The sequence below is a fragment of the Benincasa hispida genome, chromosome 3 (assembly GCF_009727055.1).
Source record: "Benincasa hispida cultivar B227 chromosome 3, ASM972705v1, whole genome shotgun sequence".
Lineage (NCBI taxonomy): Eukaryota > Viridiplantae > Streptophyta > Magnoliopsida > Cucurbitales > Cucurbitaceae > Benincasa > Benincasa hispida.
In genome coordinates this window covers 17,565,260-17,585,827 of record NC_052351.1, presented here as the reverse complement: position 1 = coordinate 17,585,827, position 20,568 = coordinate 17,565,260, and the positions used below count along the sequence as shown (strand labels likewise).

At 34.4% G+C, this 20,568-nt stretch overlaps 1 protein-coding gene, 1 long non-coding RNA gene and 1 pseudogene across 4 annotated transcripts; 2 read left to right on the top strand and 1 right to left on the bottom strand.

Moving 5' to 3' along the window:
- Positions 1 to 3,871: 3,871 nt before the first annotated feature.
- Positions 3,872 to 5,844, top strand: LOC120072985. Its single transcript, XR_005480648.1, has 2 exons — positions 3,872 to 4,516; positions 5,520 to 5,844. It is a non-coding gene; the product is annotated as an uncharacterized LOC120072985 (long non-coding RNA).
- A 261-nt stretch (positions 5,845 to 6,105) lies between these two features.
- Positions 6,106 to 7,764, top strand: LOC120073470 (annotated as a pseudogene).
- Positions 7,765 to 7,977: 213 nt separating this feature from the next.
- Positions 7,978 to 13,315, bottom strand: LOC120073917 (toMV resistance protein Tm-1(GCR237)). Of its 3 annotated transcripts, none has more exons than XM_039026833.1 (9): positions 13,042 to 13,315; positions 12,056 to 12,703; positions 11,387 to 11,593; positions 10,911 to 11,126; positions 10,601 to 10,820; positions 10,249 to 10,424; positions 9,597 to 9,775; positions 9,243 to 9,496; positions 7,978 to 8,369 (listed from the first exon to the last, which is right to left on the bottom strand). In XM_039026833.1, exons 1-9 carry the CDS (start codon positions 13,177 to 13,179, stop codon positions 8,218 to 8,220), a joined length of 2,190 nt encoding a protein of 729 aa, XP_038882761.1. In that variant the 5' UTR covers positions 13,180 to 13,315; the 3' UTR covers positions 7,978 to 8,217. The 3 variants fall into 3 exon arrangements, with proteins under 3 accessions (XP_038882761.1, XP_038882760.1, XP_038882762.1); XM_039026832.1 differs by having other exon boundaries at positions 10,249 to 10,496; positions 13,042 to 13,314; XM_039026834.1 differs by lacking the exon at positions 13,042 to 13,315 and adding an exon at positions 12,783 to 13,014 and having other exon boundaries at positions 10,249 to 10,496.
- Between the last annotated feature and the right edge of the window lie 7,253 nt (positions 13,316 to 20,568).

Sequence of the window (20,568 nt, the reverse complement as noted above, 5' to 3'; positions counted from 1 at the left end):
ATTTTGAGCTGAAATTTTGTTTGAATTCTTTATTAAATAAAACACTCAAATTTTCTTATTTTAAATGCAAATGTTTATGTACAAGTTCATGCATGCATGAAGTAATGACCTTATCAGGTGTCTTAGAAAGTCAGATCATTACAGTTGGTATTAGAGACCAAGTTTTTATGCCACTAACGGATTCTTCGTCATCGTCAGGTATGTCCCTTAAGAAAATTCTCTAGGATAATATGCACAAGATTATGTTGGATTTATGATTGTAATTGACATGTTTTCTTGATGAATAATTTGATAAAGACTGGTTACATATGATTGCTAAAAATTGGTACGAGTTAGAGGAAGAGATAGTCATAGGATTTCCAGAGGGGCCCAAAATCCAACAGTACAGGATCCACAGATTCAAGATTCACAAGTTCAAGATCCCCAAATCCAAGACCCTCAATTTCAGGACCCTCCTGCATTAGGGAATCCCTACCATCTAGTGACTTTTCTGGGTCAAGGTGGCAAAGGGTTCAAACAAGGAGTCAAACCTGGAATAAATTGTACCTTCCCAAACACCGGTTCCCCCAACAGTCTTAGCTGAGTTTGTTGATTTGGCAACAATGATAGGGGAAACAGTCATGTCAGTGGTATTGGATAGGATGAAGGAAATGATGGACGAGCAAAGGCCCACTTCGTCCAGTCTCAGCAAGTATTGGTCTTACCAGTACATATGCCATAAGTTCAAATTCAGAACCAGACACAACACCAAAATATGTTAGAGCTTTCGGTTGAGGCTAAACACCTACAGGATTTTAGGAAATACAGCCCTCGTACCTTTGATGGGTCACTGAAGAACCCTACGAAGGCCGAGATGGGGATGTCCTCCATCGATACTATTTTCCATTATATGAAACGTTCAAAAGACCAGAAGCTTCAGTGTGCAACATTTGTGTTGATGGACTATACAGAAATTTGGTGGCAGTCGACAGAAAGATCAATGGACACTAGCGGAGGGCTGATTACTTGGAACCAGTTCAAAGAGCGCTTCTATGAGCAGTATTTCTCCATCGACATGATGTACAATAAACAGGCAGAATTCATGAATTTGAAGCAAGGGACCATATCGGTGGTGGAATATGGACAAGAATTTACTAAGTTGTCTTGTTTTGCTCCCAAAATGGTGGCCACAGAAGTGGACAAGACGGAAATTTTTGTCCATGATTTGAACGGCGAACTGAGGGGCAACGTATAGTCTCATAAGCCTAATAGTTATGCAGCAACATTTCGTATAGCAATAGGGATAGATTCCAAGACGAAGAAGGAGTACATGAGATCGAAGGAATTAGGATTTCCTTGGGACATAAAAGGAAGGCAGAGCAGAAGGCTTCCGAGCCTCAGCAGAAGGGACAACATTCAGAATAACCATTTCGGCACTTCAAGCAGCAGGCTTTTGAGTCAGGAATGGTAGAGAGAAGCTGACCAGTGTGTAACTCTTGTGGTAGACGTCATTGTGGATGATGTTTGGTTGGCTCTAGGGTCTGTTTTCATTGCAAACAACAATGGCACATAGTTGATAAATGCCATAACAAAAACACACTAGGTTATAGAAGCTAGTCTGCAGTTCATGGTCAGAGGGATTCAAGCAGGCAAAAGTAACAGCAAGGTCATGTTTATTCAACCATTCGACAGGAGGCCAAGAAGTTAGATACTGTGGTGAAAGATACTCTCCCAATCTTGGGGCATTATGTGTTGGTGTTGTTTGATTCTAGATCATCCCATTTATTAATCATATGTATTCATGAAACATACTATGTTAGAATTAGAACCTTTGCATTATGTTTTATCAGTTTCTACTCCGTCTAGTAAAATTATGTTGGCAAAAGAAAAAATAAAAGCATGTCAGATTATAATAACGAATTGTACGTTAATTTTGGACATGCATACTTTTGATGTTATATTAGGCATGGATTGGTTGGCTGCCAACCATGCCAATATAGATTTTTTCCATAAGGAAGTGATTTTTAATTCTCCTGCGGAAGCTAGCTTTAGGTTTAAAGAGGTTGGGATCGTTGTCTTGACCAAAATAATTTCAGCTATGAAAGCCATTTAGTTGTTTAACTAAGTACCTGGAGTATCTTGGCCAGTGTGGTTGGCACAAGAGAAGTTGAGGTCACCTTGACTTCAGAGCCTGTTGTAAGGGATTATGTAAATATTTTTCTAGAGGACCTCCAGGTTTGCCACCATATCGGAAGATTGATTTCGCTATTGAGTTGGAGTCAGACACAACTCCCATCTCGAAAGCTCGTTATAGAATGGCCCCAACATAGTTAAAGGAGCTCAAATTTCAATTATAAAAGTTGTTGGATAAGGGTTTTATATGCCCGAGTATGTCATCTTGGGGTGCACCAGTGTTGTTTGTGAAGAAGGATGGTTTCTTACGCCTTTGCATTGACTATAGAGAGTTGAAAAAAGTAACCATCAAGAACAAATATCCTTTTCCTAGGATCGACTACTTGTTTGACCAATTACAAGAAGCCACTATGTTTTCCAAGATTGACCTTCGATCAGGTTGCCACCAGTTGAGGATTAAGGACAACGATATTCCTAAGATACATTTCGTTCTAGATATGGACATTATGAATTCATCGTGATATCGTTTTACGTGACTAATGCTCCTACAGTATTTATGGGCCTGATGAACAGGGTGTTTAAGGAATTTCTTGACACTTTTTGTGATAGTTTTTTTTATGACATCTTGGTTTACTCCAAGATAGAGGCAAAGCATAAGGAGCATTTACGAAAGGTTTTGGACACTTTGAGGTCAAATAAGTTTTATGCTAAGTTATGCAATTGTGAATTTGGGCTACGCCAGATGTCCTTTCTAGGACACGTGGTGTTAAATGAGGGGGTATCTGTAGATCAAACGAAGAATGAGACAGTTACAAGATGGCTTCATTTTATGACAGCCAGTGAAGTGCGTAGTTTTTTAGGGTTAGCAGGTTATTACCGACAATTTGTTAAGGATTTTTCTCGCATAGCCACTCCCCTTTGACTCAGCTGACCAGGAAGGAAGCTTCCTTTGTATAGAGTAAGGCTTGTGAGGACAACTTCCAAGGTCTTAAGAAGAAATCGGTTTCTCCACTGATTCTACAATACTGGTCGATCAAGAAGTTTCATTATTTATAGTGATGCCTCCAAGAAGGGATTGGGGTGCATGCTGATGCAACAGGATAAAGTGGTTGCTTATGCTTCTCATCAATTAAAGAATCATGAACGAAACTATCCTACACATGATTTGGAGTTGGCAACAGTATTTTTTGCTTTAAAGATCTAAAGACAATATTTATATGGAGAGAAGATACAAATTTACACAGATCACAAGAGCTTGAAAAACTTCTTCACTCAGAAAGAGTTAAGCATGAGATATCGTACATGGCTAGAGTTAGTGAAAAATTATGATTACGAGATTCTGTATCATCTAGGCAAGGAAAATGTAGTGGGTTGATGCTCTTAGTAGAAAGACAACTTATTCAGCACCTTTCATTATCAAACAGACTCATCTATAAAATGATTTTGAACGAGCTGAAATTGCAGTAGCAGTAGCGGAATTCATTGCATAGTTGGCACAGTTAACAGTACAACCAACCTTGAGATGGAAGATTATTGAAGCACAACAAGGTGATTCTTACCTTGTTAAGAAATTTCGTCAACCTACCTAAATTCTTGCAAGGGAGATGAAAATTTTGTGCAACAGGGAGATAGCATTAGTAAATGTTCTATGATAGAATCACCAGTTCGAGAAAGCAATATAAGAATGGGAGGATGAGTTGAGATCACAATACCCTAAACTTTTCTAAGATTAGAACTTTCGAGGATGAAAGTTTCTTAAAGAAGAAAGAATGTGATATCCCAAATTGTTTAGGTAATTTTTAATTTAATCATCTATAGTTACCTGGGATGTATTTTGAATTTTAAGACTCAATTGAATTATTTTGAAAGATAATTCAATTTAAATTGAACTTGATAAAAGGTTTGGATTTAATTCCATTAGTGGAAATTGGATTTAATTTGGAAGGTTGGGAGTTAGGATTTATTTTCGTGATCTAAGAAGGAAAAAAACGGGTATTTATGAATATATATATATATATATTAGGGGCTCCTCGGTTATTGTGAAAAGTAAAAAGGCAGGCCAACTACAATACCTCTTAAAAAAAAAAAAAAGGAAAAAGGAAAAAAAAAGGAGTTTTCATCTTCTTCTTCATGAAGCACCAGTCACCGCCTTAGTCCTCATGCTGGCGATCTGCTCAGTCCACCATCCGCCGCTCAACCTAGTCGATGCCAGTCGTGATCTCCGCCATCGAGTCGCACGTTGTTTGTTGCGTCAGTCATAGACGTCAGCCAACCACGTGCTCGCGTCCAGTCGCGTCTGGGCTCGCGTCATTCACGTCGCCAGTCTGTCGCGCGCCACCAATCAACCGCACCTCCCTGCCCAATCCACAATGTCGTCGTGGCTCGCCGAAATCTTGAGGTTTGAGTAAGTTATTTATTTATTTATTTATTTTTAAATATTCTTGATTGGTTCTTGAACACCCATTATATGTTGGATCTAATTACATTGTTCTCATGACATTTGAAGGGTGATTTAGAGTTTTTGGGGGCGAAAGCATACTGTCGAACAGAGTTATGTTTTGTTTGGCAAAGGATTGATGAGTTTTGTTTTGGGTTTTCTATGAAGTTTTTGAGCTGTAGTTAATTACCAATTAAGTTTTTGGACTAAACTTGTTTTACCCATACGATGTTGATGTTGGATTTGGAAGGTTGGAATTGATTTTGGGTTTAACACACTTAGCTTGGTTAATGTTTAGGGTGGAAATTCAATTGGGTTTGGAGGGAGACTCGAGTCAAGCCGTACTTTGGGTAAATTGTTTGGAGTCGTTGACTTATTTTGAATTGATGGATGGAATTGGGCTATAAGCTTGAATTATCATTGACTTAGTGGATTTTAGAAGCATGATTTAGAATATATGTTACTCTTTTTTGTGCATGAAAGTTATGACGATTATGAGCATGTTGAAATTATATGTTATGTTATGATTTGTGTTGTAGGACCACTTATGAGATTTATGTATGTGATGCATGTTAGACTAATAGGGACAATCTACTGTCTTGTCTCGTTGTATGTTTTGATACAGTGGACCGGTGAGTTCAGTTCCATGTTTTGTTGGTATGCTACCAGGCTACTAGACATGCATGAACCGACGGGTTCATTTGCACCGACAGGTTCACGTTCATGTTTTGTTTTTCTTGATGGTGTGCCATCAGGCCACTAGACATGTAAGTTAGGGCGAGATAGATTATCCCCTTAGAGGCCATTCAGGAATAGTGACAGTATGCATGTTCTACCAACAAATGCTTGCCCCTTAATGGTTATCCCCAAGCATTCACTACATGTGATTTCTTAGCCTGATCCTAGTAATGGTGTGACCTACTGAGTATTTTACACTCATCATTCATGTTTACATGTTTTTTTATGTAAGGGCAAGGATACACGGGCAACTGACAAGAGGAATCCATGACAGTGACAATTCGACCGGACAAATGCTTTTGCATACGAGTTCTCGTATCGTTTTCATGTTTTTCTGTTTTCGTTTCATGATTTAGATTTTGATAAAACGTAGGTGTTTGAGATTTTTTAGTTAATTTTTCTTATTTTAAATTTTATGTTTTAAAGATACCCCGAATTAAAACATTATAAAATTTTGAGTTGTAATTTTGTTAAATGGTCCAACTTATTGAGAATCCCACATTGGAAAAACCAAGGGGACTCACACTCTTTATAGGATAGATGGGTTACTCCTCTCATTGCTAATTGGTTTGAGATAGAGTTCTATACTCTCTAACATAGTATCAGAGCCCATAAAGCCCAATCAATCCAATAGAATAAATTTTCAATGTATCAAGAAAGTTTAAACTAATTTTGTATTTCAATTATTTAAATGATCTATGACATACGTATTGTATATTAATTTAACTAATGTACCAAATTTAGGGTAAACTAGTTGTGCGTATGATATACGAGATATAGTAAGTATATCAGTTGTATAATTCACTCCCCCTTTTCTAATGCGCGTATTGAGACTGAACTTGCTTGCATCTGATCTAAGTCTATCGCTTGCCTACCCTCAACTTTCTATTGCGCTTGCCGTTAACTCCTGTTTACCTTCCTTTCGTCTCGTGCCTTACTCTGAAGTAGATATATTTCAGGTTTGATGCTAATATAGATAGGAGAAGTTTGGTTCTTGAGGTAGGTTGGGTTGAGTGGACAAAAATAAAGGTGCGTCGTTTTAGTAGTATTTTTTTAGTATTTCAGAAGTATATTGACAGTCATTTCAAGTAGTAAACATATGAGTATTTATCGTTTTCTTCAGTAATATACATTCTTTATTGATATACTTCTTTCATTGATACACTTCATATAAGGTATATGATCAGTAACATAGATTGATAAGTGATATACTTAAATAAAGTATATCAATGATAAATATAAAGTATATTCATGATATGAAATATCAATAATGTGTCTATATTATACTTAATTTGAAATTGTTAAACAAAGCTATTATATTTGGGTATAGTACAAAATTTACTTACTTTAATGAGATTAGTAGTTAAAAAACAATAGTTCATTTTCAATTAGTATATCATTTGAGATTGATCAATAATTGGTTTGAGTTATCTAAAGTTTTGTTTTATAATTATTGCATTTGATCCCAGTAATATGTGGCTGTATACTAGTTCAGCAGATCGTACTACGAAGATTTGGGATGTTGCAACTACAAAGTTAAAACTTACGTTTAGGCCATACTGATCAAATACGAGGTCTTGATGTTAGCACCAATCATGCATACATGTTTTTGGCTGGTGATGACAAACAAGTCAAATACTAGGACCTGGAACAGAACAGGGTAATTCGTTCTTACCCCGGTCATCTAGCCATTGATATTTTGCTTACTGGGGACGTGATTCTGTCTACCGTGTGTGGAGCATTCGAAGTAAGGTGCAAGTTCATGCCCTCTCTGGCCATGATAACACAGTTTGCCCTGTTTTTTCTCGACCCACCGATCCACAAGTTGTGACTGGCTCCCACGACTCAACTATTAAGTTTTGGGACCTTAGATATGGAAAGACCATGACAACTCTAACACGTCATATGAAATCTGTTCGGGCAATGGCACAACATCCTAAAGAGCACAGTTTCTTTGCATCTGCTTCAGCGGACAATATCAAAAAATTTAACCTCTCTAAAGGGGAGTTTGTGCACAATATGCTTTCTCAACAGAAGACTATAATATAATTAATGTGATGGATGTCAATGAGAAGGGTGTTACGGTAACTGGGGGTGACAATGGTAGTTTATGGTTTTGGGATTGGAAAACTGGTTATAACTTTCAACAATCACAAACAATTGCTCAGCCTGACTTGTTGGATAGTGAAGCTGCAATTTGTGCTCTATCTTACGAAATAATTGGGTAGAGGCTTGTAACTTGTGAACCCGACATAACTATTAAATTGTGGAAAGAGGATGAAAATGCTACTGCTAGAACTCATCCCCTCAACATCAAGCCATCCAAAGATATCTGAGGATTATAGGCCTCGCGAATAGAAACAAGAACCTCTTAGTTTTTCATTTTTTTTTTCTGTAAATATAATCAATAACAATTGTGAATTCTTTCGAAATTAGTGAGTTTTCCTTAGAAAGTTGTAACTGCCATGTTTCATAGAGAATATTTTCTAGTCTTATAGTTATTTACACAAGATGTTTTCTATAGAAATTGTATATACAATTTTCATTCTTATGCAGTGTCCTCTGAAACAACTTTTAAGACTATCGATAGTATATTAATCGTATACAATTATCAATACATATCAAACAACTTTCAAGAATGTCATTAGTATACCAGTACACTAATAAATAAACTTTCAAGTCTATCAAAGTATATATACAATATATTAGTATATATTAGATTACGTTTAAGAACATGAATAGTATGCCAACAGGATAGCCGTGCATCAGACATTAACAACCAGCATTGAATATCAAACAACATTTAAGAGTTGTTTTTTGGATTTTTCAAGTCGAGTAATTGGGTTGGTCAGTTTTTAGCGTGTGAGAAGTTAGTAATAAGATACAATATAAATGCCAAGTATGAAGCTCAAGGGCCAGACTTCAAAAATTTATCTCATTGAAATTGATTTGTACTCCTGGATAGTGTTAGTTATAGCTTGTTCGACTGGTAGCCTCTCCATGCTCGATGCACCATAAAATCCATGTACTCCCTTGGTTCTCTTCAGAATGAATGCTGCTTCAGTAGGGCCCGATATAGGACCTGAGAGTACCATTACATTATTTTAATTTATTCAAGTAATTGTACATCTTTTCATTGTCATGCATTTCACAAATTAGGATTAGATTCTTATGCAAGCAGTTAGCATTAAAGGCAACCATTAAACATTTACAGTCCTAGGACGATCGAGAGGTATTATCCCAAAATGAATACTACGATCAATATAAATACACGAATTAACAGTAGAAAAATTACCCAACTATTGGCTTCACTGTACCCCTGATTTCTTCAATTATACACTGCTCTATTGTTGGTTGCTTACATTTGGATGAGACTGACACTTTTTGTCCAATTTTGTTGCCCTTTCGACAGGGAAAGGAGTGCAGATGAAAAACCTACTCAATCTTCTTCCTCTAAATTAAGATCGATCTCAACATAATTTGTCCATTGTTGAATTGAATTATGAGTTTATAGGCAGTCCAATTAGTACTTGCAACTCTGTTTTATGATTGTACCTTGGGCAAGAGCCTGCCTAGTGGCTATGCCAAGACTTCTATCTACACGATTGATCTGCCCGATATATCATCAGTGTATCCTTCAATTGTTAGATGACGATGTCCACAATCTCTCTCGCCTAAGCTATATATATTTAGTCTATGTATCATTTAAGCACTGCAATCCTCCCCGAAGATGTGGTCCTCAAACTCACACAGAGGAGAGAGCTGACTGCATTTATTACCTAAGTGTGGTTATATTTGTATGTTTTACCACATAATCCCGGCTTATAATATGTTCTCTGTGTTGAGTTTTGGAGCGAGGAACAGGATTATGGAAGGTTCAAACATTTTAGTGCAGTAAAGTAGTTAGCCAAGTTGTCAAAGAAAATCAATCAGCATTGTAGTTCATAGATAGTACCTCCGTGACAGAGCACTAAAACATTAGGATTGATCCTATGAGCAGCATCTGCTATAGCCTGTACATGGATTGCACTTTCCTCCATTGATAGGGCAGTTTTGGCTCCAATAGATCCAGAGGTAGTGAGTCCCATGTGGGCAACTATAATGTCTGCACCGGCTTTTGCCATTTCTAAGGCTTCATCTTCGTTAAAAGCGTATGGGGTTGTCAAGAGACCCATTTTGTGGGCCCTCTCAATCATCTTGACCTCCAATCTGATTTTAAAAAAATTCAAATATGTAATGGTAAGATTGTAAGATAAAATATTGAAGAAAGATTTGGTACTAATATTAGGTTCCATAAGCTACAGCCTACCCATATCCCATTCCTGTTTCTTCAAGGTTTTGTCTGAAGTTACCATCAAACAACCCAACAGTAGGAAAATTTTGCACTCCAGAGAATCCAATCGACTCCACCTGCTTTAGAAAGAAGTCCATTCGACGAAATGGATCAGAAGCACATACTCCAGCAAGTACGGGAACTGTCTTCACCACCTATACATATTTATATGATTAAGACGGGTACACTTCAAAGGTACAAACTCCAACATTATTGTCAAATCAAAGAGGTATAACATCTCTCGCTCAGGTTATCGGGAGAGTTCCCAAATAATCTACTGATATACCTAATGCTCCACATCCAAGATCTCCAGTTCAACTGGATATATCCCAATGCTTGACTAAAAAGATCATATCAAGTCATTTTCAACTTCGATAAATCACAATGCTCGACTAAAAAGATTATATCAAGTCATTTTCAACTTCAAGTCTATTCCAACTGTATCAATAAACCGTTTTCACTTCTAGGAACCACCACATTACTTTGGTTCATATATACAGAATTATATTTATACAATTTATTCTTTAAAATTGAAGTAATGCTTGCAAAGGGTCAATCCGAAGTTTGTAGATAACAATTCCTAGAATTAACATTGTGAATCAGCAGGTACATAGAAGATAGAACTTACAGGCAATACTTCATTGGCCATTTCAAGCACTATGGCATTAGCATCAGCAAAAGGTAGCAAGCCTGCTAAGGAACCCCTCCCAGCCATGCGAAAGCGCCCTGAATTGTACACTACTATCAGATCAACACCACCAACTTCTTCAAACTTGGCAGATATCCCAGTGCCTGCACCAGCCCCTATTATGGGCACACCTTTAAGTATTTGAGCTTTCAAGTTCTCCAATATCATTCGTGTTCTTTGCAAAGTTTCTGTTTATCGACATAATTAAAGTAAGCAGCACCAAAATGCTAAATACTGAAATTGAAGGTGCTTTCATACATTAGAAAGCCAAGCAAATGTCATCGTTAATAACCTGGTTTTGCCTCTGGGAAGTCACTAGGACTATATGAAATGTTTACATTGGCAGACAAGTTGGACACAGAAATGGAGTCCTTAAGAAGGTCTTGACTAGTTTCAGCTAAAACAAGTTTTGGGCCACATGAGTCCGTATCTTTTGAAGTAATTTCCAAGAATGAGTTAACCAATACCTCAGCGAACTCAGGATCGTTAATATGATAAGGATATACCTTCACCTGTATCGTAAAGAGTTTTAAATTTTACAATGTACCGTTGGGGATAAGTCAACAAAGCCAGAAGCTTGATTATAATAACTTTATGAGTACCTGCCTATCGTTATTTAACTGAATAACCCTCTGTAGTTCATCTATAAGAGTAGCAGTAGCCTCAGGATCATAAAATGGCTTCCCTGGTGCATCCAGAGCAGATACGCCATTCTGTGGCAGGCACACACGAACCTTTGCCGATGAATTGTTAATCTTATCAGCTATAAAATGAGCAATTTTTCTGCTCTCCTCTGCCGTAGTTCGCATCAGGGAAACCTGAAAAGTAAGCAGTTTCCTTGTTCAGTATGGATGAAGAGAAACATAAAGAAAATGAAGAAAACTAGTTCTAACTAGCATGGAGACAGGTATGAAAAACTTTAACAAATCTGATCATAGGAGTAGTGGATGCTAATTTACTGTCCTAAATTGAACAAGAATGAGACAAATAGTTAATTTGAGGTATTATAATGTCAAAAGTCAATTAAAGAAATAGCCAAAGAACAAATAAACAAAACAGAGCCGCATAGAAGAATCACCTGTTTATTATGTTCATATATATTCCTTTCGTGATAATTGGAGAGTATTGTATCTTTGGATCCAAAGTTCACCATATCCAGTGCTCCTATACTTAGAACCAATGGGATTCTCTTCTCTATGATGGCATCAAAGCGGGAACTGTCACAAGCCATGACACCTCCCATTAAATAGTCCGCTACCTCTGTTGTTGTGATGTCCAAAACTCCCTATGTGATATTGAAAAAAAATGTTGCAACAATAAAAAATTAAGAAAAAAAAGGAACCTATTTGTGATAAAAATATCTCTAATTGGGGGGAGTGCGATGGGACTACAGACCCTCGTGGTTTTTTTACATTCACCAATAATATTATTGAAATCCACGCCTTGATAGACAGAGAGAGTACAAGTAAACATTATCAGGTTGAAATGATATAAAAGAATAATTATTTATTTCTTTTAGAAAACATTGTTTTTTATATAAGTCAAAACAATTCCAACGGGTTTTCTAATTTTATAATGCATGTAAGTTTCAACTTTCAAGACAACTTAGGCAGCAGCCGACACAGTCAAAGACAAGCCTCTCGTTTGGCATTCTAAACATGCATTATGTTTTCCTAGTTGGCGGTGGCACTCACAGATCATATCATGCAAGCTACTTCAAATAAAATAATTCTCTTCATAAAATCACCTGTATAAATCCTTCTCTGACCAAAGATTCCATTGCCTTCCCCCCTACCCCAGTAGCATGAAAAACAAGGCTCTCGTAGCCTTCTTTAAGCAATCTTTCTTTGACAGCATTGACACAAGGAGTCGTGACCCCGAACATCGTTAGACCCACTGTTGGTTTTTCATTGGAATCACACGAATCTTTCAACTTCTCAAGTCTTCCGACCACCATTCCAGCAAATGCAGCACCAGCATTGGATAAAATAACCCTACTGACACTATTAATCCCACACACATCCACTATAGACGGGAAAAGTATCAGATCCGATGTCCCGATATAAGATTCTGTCTGACCACTCGCAACCGTTGAGACGATAAGCTTAGGTATTCCAATTTGAAGAGATTGTAACGCAGAGGATATGAGAGAAGTCCCTCCACTGCCTCCAAGTCCTATAACTCCAGCAATAATCCCATCTTCCTTGGCTTTACTAAGATAAGATTCAAGTGCTTTACTCATTATCGAGATTGCTTTACCCCGGTCGTCGGGAAGATGATTTCCAGTGAGATCATTGCAAGAGAGAACATCCTCCCTCGACACGAAGACGAAATCATCCAAACTCTCGATCCCATTCTGACGGCTGGTAGAAACATCAACAACCGTCACTTCAACCTGTCATTTCCGTAACCACACACAGTCAATACAAGCACGGCGAAAAGAATCGTTAATCAACAACGGCGATTCTGCTTACAGCCTTAGACAGAGTGAGAATTACTTCCTTCTTCTCTCTTTTTGTTCATTTTGTTACCTTCTTTTTCCTGTTTAAAGAAATTCAGATAAACGCAAATTTGGAGATCGGGTAAACGTGGTTTACCTCCGATAGTTTGGTCGATCAAAGTTGAAATCATAATCTCCATAAAATTCACAAAAAAGAAGACAATGCATATGAAAAAATTTCACTAAAAGATGTACAGAACAGACGTTGAAAAGACAAGTTCAAGAACTGTAACCTTGAAAGAAGAAGCTCTAGAGAAGCAATTGAGGTTGGCTCGAACGGAATCGGAAATGAATCGGAGCTCCTCGAGCTTTGTATCAGCCGTCGCGATACAGAAAACTCGGGGAGTTTTGGTTTCACCTCGCGTCGCCATTTTTATGGTTTCTTCTTTCTGCGAGCTCCCAACTTCCGACTCAGGTAGGTATGTTACTGTGTTCTGAAAAGCTAAAAGCAAACTTTTTTTTTTTTTTTCTGAAAAGGTTCTTTTTTTCTCCTTTCCAAACGGGTTTTTGGTGGAACTATTTATAAATATTTTTAGATTTTTCTATTTATAGGATTTTTCAAAGGATGTTGCCATACAAGAAATGAAGAAAACAAACGTGAAAAGAGGATTTTTGTTTGGGTGTCGCATCACATCAGAAAATTTCTATTTTCCCCTCTGTTTACTGTAAGAAATTAATCCTTCAAAATCAAAACACGGTTTAACGTTTAAATAATTTGAAGGGAGCTTTTGTTTAAAAAAAAAAAAAAAAAAAAAAAATTGCGAGTTTTGAAACTAATTATAAATATATATAAGTTCAAATTTTATTAAAAAATACTATTGTTTTTAAAAAGGTTAAAAACGACAGTTGAATAAGAAATTTTGGCGAATCACGAGCTGTCACGTGCCAATTCAAACTCGTAGTGAATTTTTGGACTAAATTAAAGATTAAGTTCAAAGTCAGTATTTCGGTCCAACAACAAATGGGCCCAAGCCCAACTTTAGCCCAAACCCAATTGGACCAATAAAAGTAATTAGGTCCAAGCGCATGTAAAGCTCATCTTCTATAAATAGAGGCCTTATCTCTTGGGAGGTTGGAGGAATTAAAGGCAAAAAAACCTCTAAAGATCTAAAGTCTGAAGCTCCAAGGATCCGAAAGAACATAACTTCTCCAAAGTTTTGAAAGATCGAAGACATATCAAAGCTTTGAAGATCATAATACACTAAAGCTCTGAAAGATTAGAAGACATATCAAAACTCTGAAGATCAGAAGACACTAAAGCTCTGAAGATCAAAAGATATATTAAAGCTCTGAAGATTTAAGCTCTCATCCAAGACTTAAGCTCTCAAGTGCTGAAGATCGAAGCTTCTCAAGCTTCGAAGACTGAGGTTCTCGAATTCTGAAGAAACTGAAGATCTGAACTATTTGAAACTTTGAAGATTAGAAAATTTCAACAAACTGTATCTTCATAGCATACAAGCTGAAGATTCAAACTCCCCAAACACAAGGGCCAAGCCCAAGCCCAAAACTCTATAAATAGAGAAGCTCTCCTCATTTGGAGTGTCAAAATTTTACATTCCAAAGAGCCTAGAGAGAATTCTCCCAACAAATAAAGGACTCCCTGATCCTGAAGCTGACCACACCTGAAGGCTGAAGTCCTTCAGAGACAAACATTCTTTCAAGACTTCAACTCCAAGATCATCACGCGCTTCGCTTCCTTAAATCAAAGCATACACATTCGACTGAGAGAGAGTCAGAGGATCAAGTACTAGAGATTGAAGTACATCAAATCAACATCAACTCAAGTTCAACTCTACGAAACAAGTTTCTCCGAAATCTCTGTGCGAACACTAATCCTCCAAGAAGATCATAAAGCCCAAAAGTCGATCATTTCAAGAAGATCAACAAGTCCAAAGGTAGATCATCAAGCCCAAAAGTCGATCATTCAAGAAGATCAACAAGTCCAAAGGTCGATCATCAAGCCCAAAGGACGATCATCCAAGAAGATCGATAAGCCCAAAGACCTGATTATCTAAGAAGATCAACAAGCCCAAAAATCGATCATCGAAGAAGATCAATAACCCAAAGGTCGATCTTTCAAAGCCCAAAGACCGATCATCAAGAAAATCAACAAGTCCGAAAGCCAATCATCTAAGAAGATCAACAATGTCCGAAGGCCGATCATCTAAGAAGATCACCAGCTTACAGATTAAAGTTTATTTTGAAAGCTTCAAAGAATTATTATATTAGAGATTGATTTGTTACACTAAAATTAATACAAATATAAAAGTTCAAATTCCACGAATTAAGTTTCTTGGAAACCTCGTGCGAACAACAATAATCACTAAAATAAAAGAACTCCAAGTTTTTTTTAGAGAAAAAAAGCTTATTAAAAAGAACTCCAATTTTAACTTGCAATATTAAAAAAGAAAAAAGAAAAAGAAAAATCGAGGTTCAAGGCATATAGTTTAGAAGTTCAAGTATCTCATCATATATTGTTGTTTGGAAGGCACAATTGTTTAGTCTGATTTTAAAAAGTTGGTATTTAGAGGATACAGTTATTTTAACTAAGATTCCGAAGAAATTTATAGGTAGCTTTTTTCTTATGTGCTATACTAACTATTTTTATTTGACAAAATTTTCAATAATAACAAATTTGATTTCAATTTTAATTTTAAGTTTCACTCAAAACTTTCTTTTATCTTTTCTTCCAACTAACGTGTATTTTTTTTTAAATGTCTCTCTAATGTATCATTTTTTTTTTTTGATATTATAGAAAGTGTATCCTCTTTGATCATAGTTTTATATTGATATTAGTGGATTTCACTCTATATTTAAAAGGGTGAATAGATATTTTTTCATGATTCAATCATATCAAATATTTTCCCAAATGAATTTATGATGGTAGGTAGGAAGAGTGGAAATATCAAGAGGGAAAAAGAAAGGAAGGGGAAACCATTAATCCGAGAGAAAATATGAAAAGAGAGAGAAAAAGGAAAGAAAAACGTGGCACCTAGGAATTGAAGCCAAAAAACTTTGGTGCACAAAGTCAATTGGGTAGTCACCATACATCCAAATAGTGTTTCAACTATAGTGTCACCACAATTACAAATTTGTCTTTCTTATGGTAGAAAATAAATATATTTTTGATATAATTAATTTTTATATTTAACTGAACTTACATCACGTAAAAAATACTTTTCTTAACATAAAATACGTAAATTTCGTCACAATGGTAAATTTCTATGAATTTGTTGATGGTAAAAAACCATAAAAAATCCTCTCTCTTGATGGGTTATGGCCATCAAGGAAGATGCATAACTTGACGGACAATGAACATCAACGAAGCTATTTGCAATTTAAAATTTGGACACGAAAATGTGGGATTCCCGTCAAGAAAAGGGCTTAAGTTGATTGACGTTGACCATAAAAAAAGGATCAAATTGATGCCATTTTGATTGATTTTTCTTCATGGGCATTGTCCCTCAAGAAAAATGAATGCTTTGTAACTTGCTTTAAACCATCAAGAAAAGAACTAAAACGGCGTCGTTTTGGCCCTTGTCCTTTTCAAAACCAATTTGGTTTAGGTCTTCTCCTTCCATTTCTCAAGAAATTGTGACCCACACAGTTTTTCTATAATATCTAAAGTTTTTAGTAAAATTAAGCTAATTTTTTCAAGTTATTGGATTTTAGTTTGGAACTAGGAATCAGATTGAGATGATTGAAAAGATTTATAAGTTAGTTTAATTCAATTGATTAAAGATGTGAATTTAATCTAAATTTAATTTGTTAACGTATATGAAATTTATTGATTTTTTTACAATAGAAATTTATTGATTTAGGTTGATAAAAGATTTGGATATTGAAATATTTCGAATTTAGAAAGGTAGGACTTGTTTATGGAATGAAGAAAAATTTCAGATAATTTTAATTTATTTATCTTAAAATATTGGGATTTTATTTTGATTGGAGCCAAAATTTTGGATTAATTTTGATGATTAACTAAAAAATGTTAGTTATGAGATTTAGAAGTTAACTGTGGATTTTTATGTTAATTTTGAGATTTGGAGACAAATTAAGTTATTTTTAGACAGATAATTGGGACTTGAGAAAAGATTTTGGGACTTTGGAGAAAAAAAATTGGTCAATATATATAATCAATTTAAATTGGAATTAGGGTTTGGATTTTATATATTATAAACAAAAAGAAGAAAGAAAAAAATACAATTCTCTTCTTCATGCGTGAACACCCCAGCTGCCTCTCTCTATCTGTCTCGCCTCTGACCCTCGTCCGCGCAAGGTTTCAATCGCCGATTTCTCTTCCTCGTCCTGCAGTAGCTCGATCGCCGTCGTCCCCATCGGCCATCACGCACTTGCCATGGATCGACCACCATTCATCTATGTAGCTCGCTATACTACAAAAACTGTATTACTTCGACATTTTTTTTTAATCAAATATCAATGTACTTGACATTTTTAAAAACGATCGATAAAAGCGTCAAATTGTAATTTATTATAACTATATATGAGATCTGTTGACTTGTTGACTTATTTTAAGTGTCTTGTTGTACTCCTTTGGTTGCACCGTAACTCCTAAAAAAAAAAATAGTAGGGGGACAAGTTAGTAAAAAAAAATAATAAAAAAAAAGCTAAGAAAAAAAATTAAGAAACAAGTATCAAATTTTGACATTTAATATAGATCAAAGTTCTTATAACTTGACAATTTTTACTTGTCAATATAACTTCTTCTTGACACCCAAAAAATGACAATTTAATTAATACTCGATACACTTTACTTGTCAAGTTTGTATGTGTTTTTTTCTTTTAAGTTGTGTTATTAAAATATACCTATAATTGTTCCTATTTTGAGGTTCAATAATGATATTATTTAATTAAAGAAGATGATAATTTATTAGCCAAACAAACAACATATATATGAACAATTTAAGTTTCATTCAATCCAAAATTTTCCAACCAACCTAACGAAGTGCATAATATATCCTTGAACATATATATATTATCATATATACTTACAACCTGATTATATTAACAAAGTTCATAACAAAGTCTATATGAACAATTTATATGTTAGGGAAACTATCAACCCTATAGGGAAGATTTAAAAAAATGATCAACTCAAATATAAACTAAAATTCCAAACGAAATTACAAATCTAGCCTTGAAACAACTATTAAATAACAATAGCAACATGTTTTATTTAAATATTGTGGTTTGAAAAACTAATTAATGAAATATAGTAGTTTTTAGACTATTTAGAGATTTGTGGTAGTTTAGGATTTTGAGGTGGGAAAAAAATTAAGAAATGATGTCGAGGGTGAACTCTCGACCTAAAAAAAATTAAAGCCCAAATTGAGGGTTGAACCCTTGACCTAGAAAAAATTAAAGCACTAAGTCCAACTTTTCACCTGCACTCATGCACATTAATCCGTGGGTTGAGTTTTGAAAACTCGACCTACAACCTTTTAAACCCCATCTTCAGCTTTTCAAATCACAATTTTTCTCTATCTTCCATTGCTCTTTGCCTTCCGCTAGTCTCGGTCCATCTTCTTCTCCTTCCAAAAATTCTCAAAAGTTCTCTTTCGAAAACTTATAAAAATCATTCTCCCTTTCTGTTTCCAAATCTTCTTCTTCCTACATTCGTTCATCAAATTGTGAGGTTTATATATTTACTATACAAAAATTTTCAATTTTTTTCAAAATAATTGTAATAGGAACAATTCCTAGTTTTTTTTTTTTTTTAAAAAAAATTGAAATAAGTTATAGATCCATATTCTCATACTATTTTATTTTTTTCGTAGTTTTTGTTGTCGGATAACAAATAACAAAGAAAAGAGGGACTGTTGTCACTTCGAGGAAAAAAAAGTAAAACCACTATTGAATTTGTGAATTTACTTTTTATTTATTACTATTTTTTTTAGTAGATGTATCCTTTAATTTTTTAGTAGTTATTGAATTCAAGAATATTTACATATTGATGTTAATAGTTTTTTCTTTATATATTTTACTAATCTTATTATATTAGGTTAGATCTACCATGTTAATTTTTTTTCTGCATTTTGAATAATATAAGATTTTGTTAGTATTAGTGTTATTCTTTTAGTATTAGTGCATTTTAAAAAGTTTAGTAGTTGTTTTTGTTATTTAATACAAAAAGTTTTTTTGTTATTTAATATATATTTTTATAATATTCGATTTTTTTAGTATTTAAGTTTGATGTTTAAAGCTTTTTATTAGCTTTTAATATTTTTAATATTTTGTTTAGATTTTTTTTTATTTTTTATTTTTTGTATTTAAGTTTAGTTTATTTTTATGTTTAAAAAGTTGATGTTTATAGTTTAAAAACTTTAATATTTTTAGTTTAATATAAAATTGTTGTGATTCTTTTAATATATTTCTTATGATATATATATATTTTTTTATTAACTTTGAAAAAATAGTTTTAAAAAGTTAATGTTTATAGCTTAAAAACTTTAGTATTTTTAGTTTAATTCAAAATTATTGTGATTTTTTAAATATATTTCTTATGATATTTGATTTTTTGAGTATTAACTTTGAATTTTTTTTTAAAAAAGTTTAGTATTAATTTGAAGTTTAAAGTTTAGTATGATCAAGTTTTTTTTAGTATAAAAAGTTTTTGATTTTTTAATATATTTTTTTAATATTTTTGTTTTTGTTTTTGTTTAAGTTTGATAATTAGTAAAATAATTAGTAATGTATTGTTTGTCTTTTTTTTCCCAAAAAAATGGCGAACAAATGTTTCGGATTTATATTGTTTACAAATGGTAATATGATTGATAGTATTGATGAAGTTGATTATGACCAACCACGAGGTTTTAGCATAAATGTAAACAGTGGAATTGTATTTGAACAATCCATTGAAATGGTTGGATGTCATTTAATGTAGATATGAAAATAAATCAGTTAGAATAATAAATAGACATCCTAATCTAGAACCATCAGGATCAGTAAAGTTTATGTCATTCTCTATTCTGAATGAACAAGCTATGAATTTGATGTTCTCAATCACGATGCCACTCCCGAATTTAGTACATTTGTATGTAAATGTAAGTATGATAGAGTTGGATATAAACTTGAATGCACCATTTAGTCAATTTGAAGATCCAACTCAATGTATTGATCCTGATCCATAATCGTTTGCATCGTTATGTGATGATGAAGATATGGTGGCGAACAATCAGTACAAATATTTTATAATAGAAACGGACGATGAATTTGAAGAGTTGGATTTTGATGGTCGTGAACATGAGTTACCTTTAGATACATTCAATGATTTGGATATGAATGTACTAGATAGCATTCAAGAACTCGAGAGCACGACCTAATTGTAGCCCTGTGGATGTTGACAATATTCAACTAAGGAGCTTAAATGTTGCTGATATATACTATTGCTCAAATAATGTTCTTCAAGTGCGTAAATTATTTCGAAAAAGGAGGAGAAGAAATAAGAATTGCTTTGAAGCATCAAGATAAGTACACCCGATAATATTATTTTTTTTATATATATGTTATTAACAATTTGTTTCAAGCATATTTATAATACTAAATGGAGTAAAAATTCAGGTACATACATGAAAAAATTAATAAATGGGCTGCAAGATCTAGTAAACATAAAGTACAATCATACGATCAATATGAAGGTGTGTTTCATGTGAAGACTGGACGTCACAACCTCAATGCTAAAGGAGTAAATGTTCAAATATTGAGGCTAAACGGATCTGAGCGGTACTGTTCATGTAACA

Coding starts and splice junctions, on each gene's coding strand:
- LOC120073917 (XM_039026832.1), bottom strand. CDS start 13,179: ATGGCGACGCGAGGTGAAACCAAAACTCCCCGAGTTTTCTGTATCGCG. Junction 9,776..10,248: donor TGGCCAATGAAGTATTGCCT/GTAAGTTCTATC, acceptor AAATATGTATAG/GTGGTGAAGACAGTTCCCGT. Junction 9,497..9,596: donor GAAACAGGAATGGGATATGG/GTAGGCTGTAGC, acceptor TTTTAAAATCAG/ATTGGAGGTCAAGATGATTG.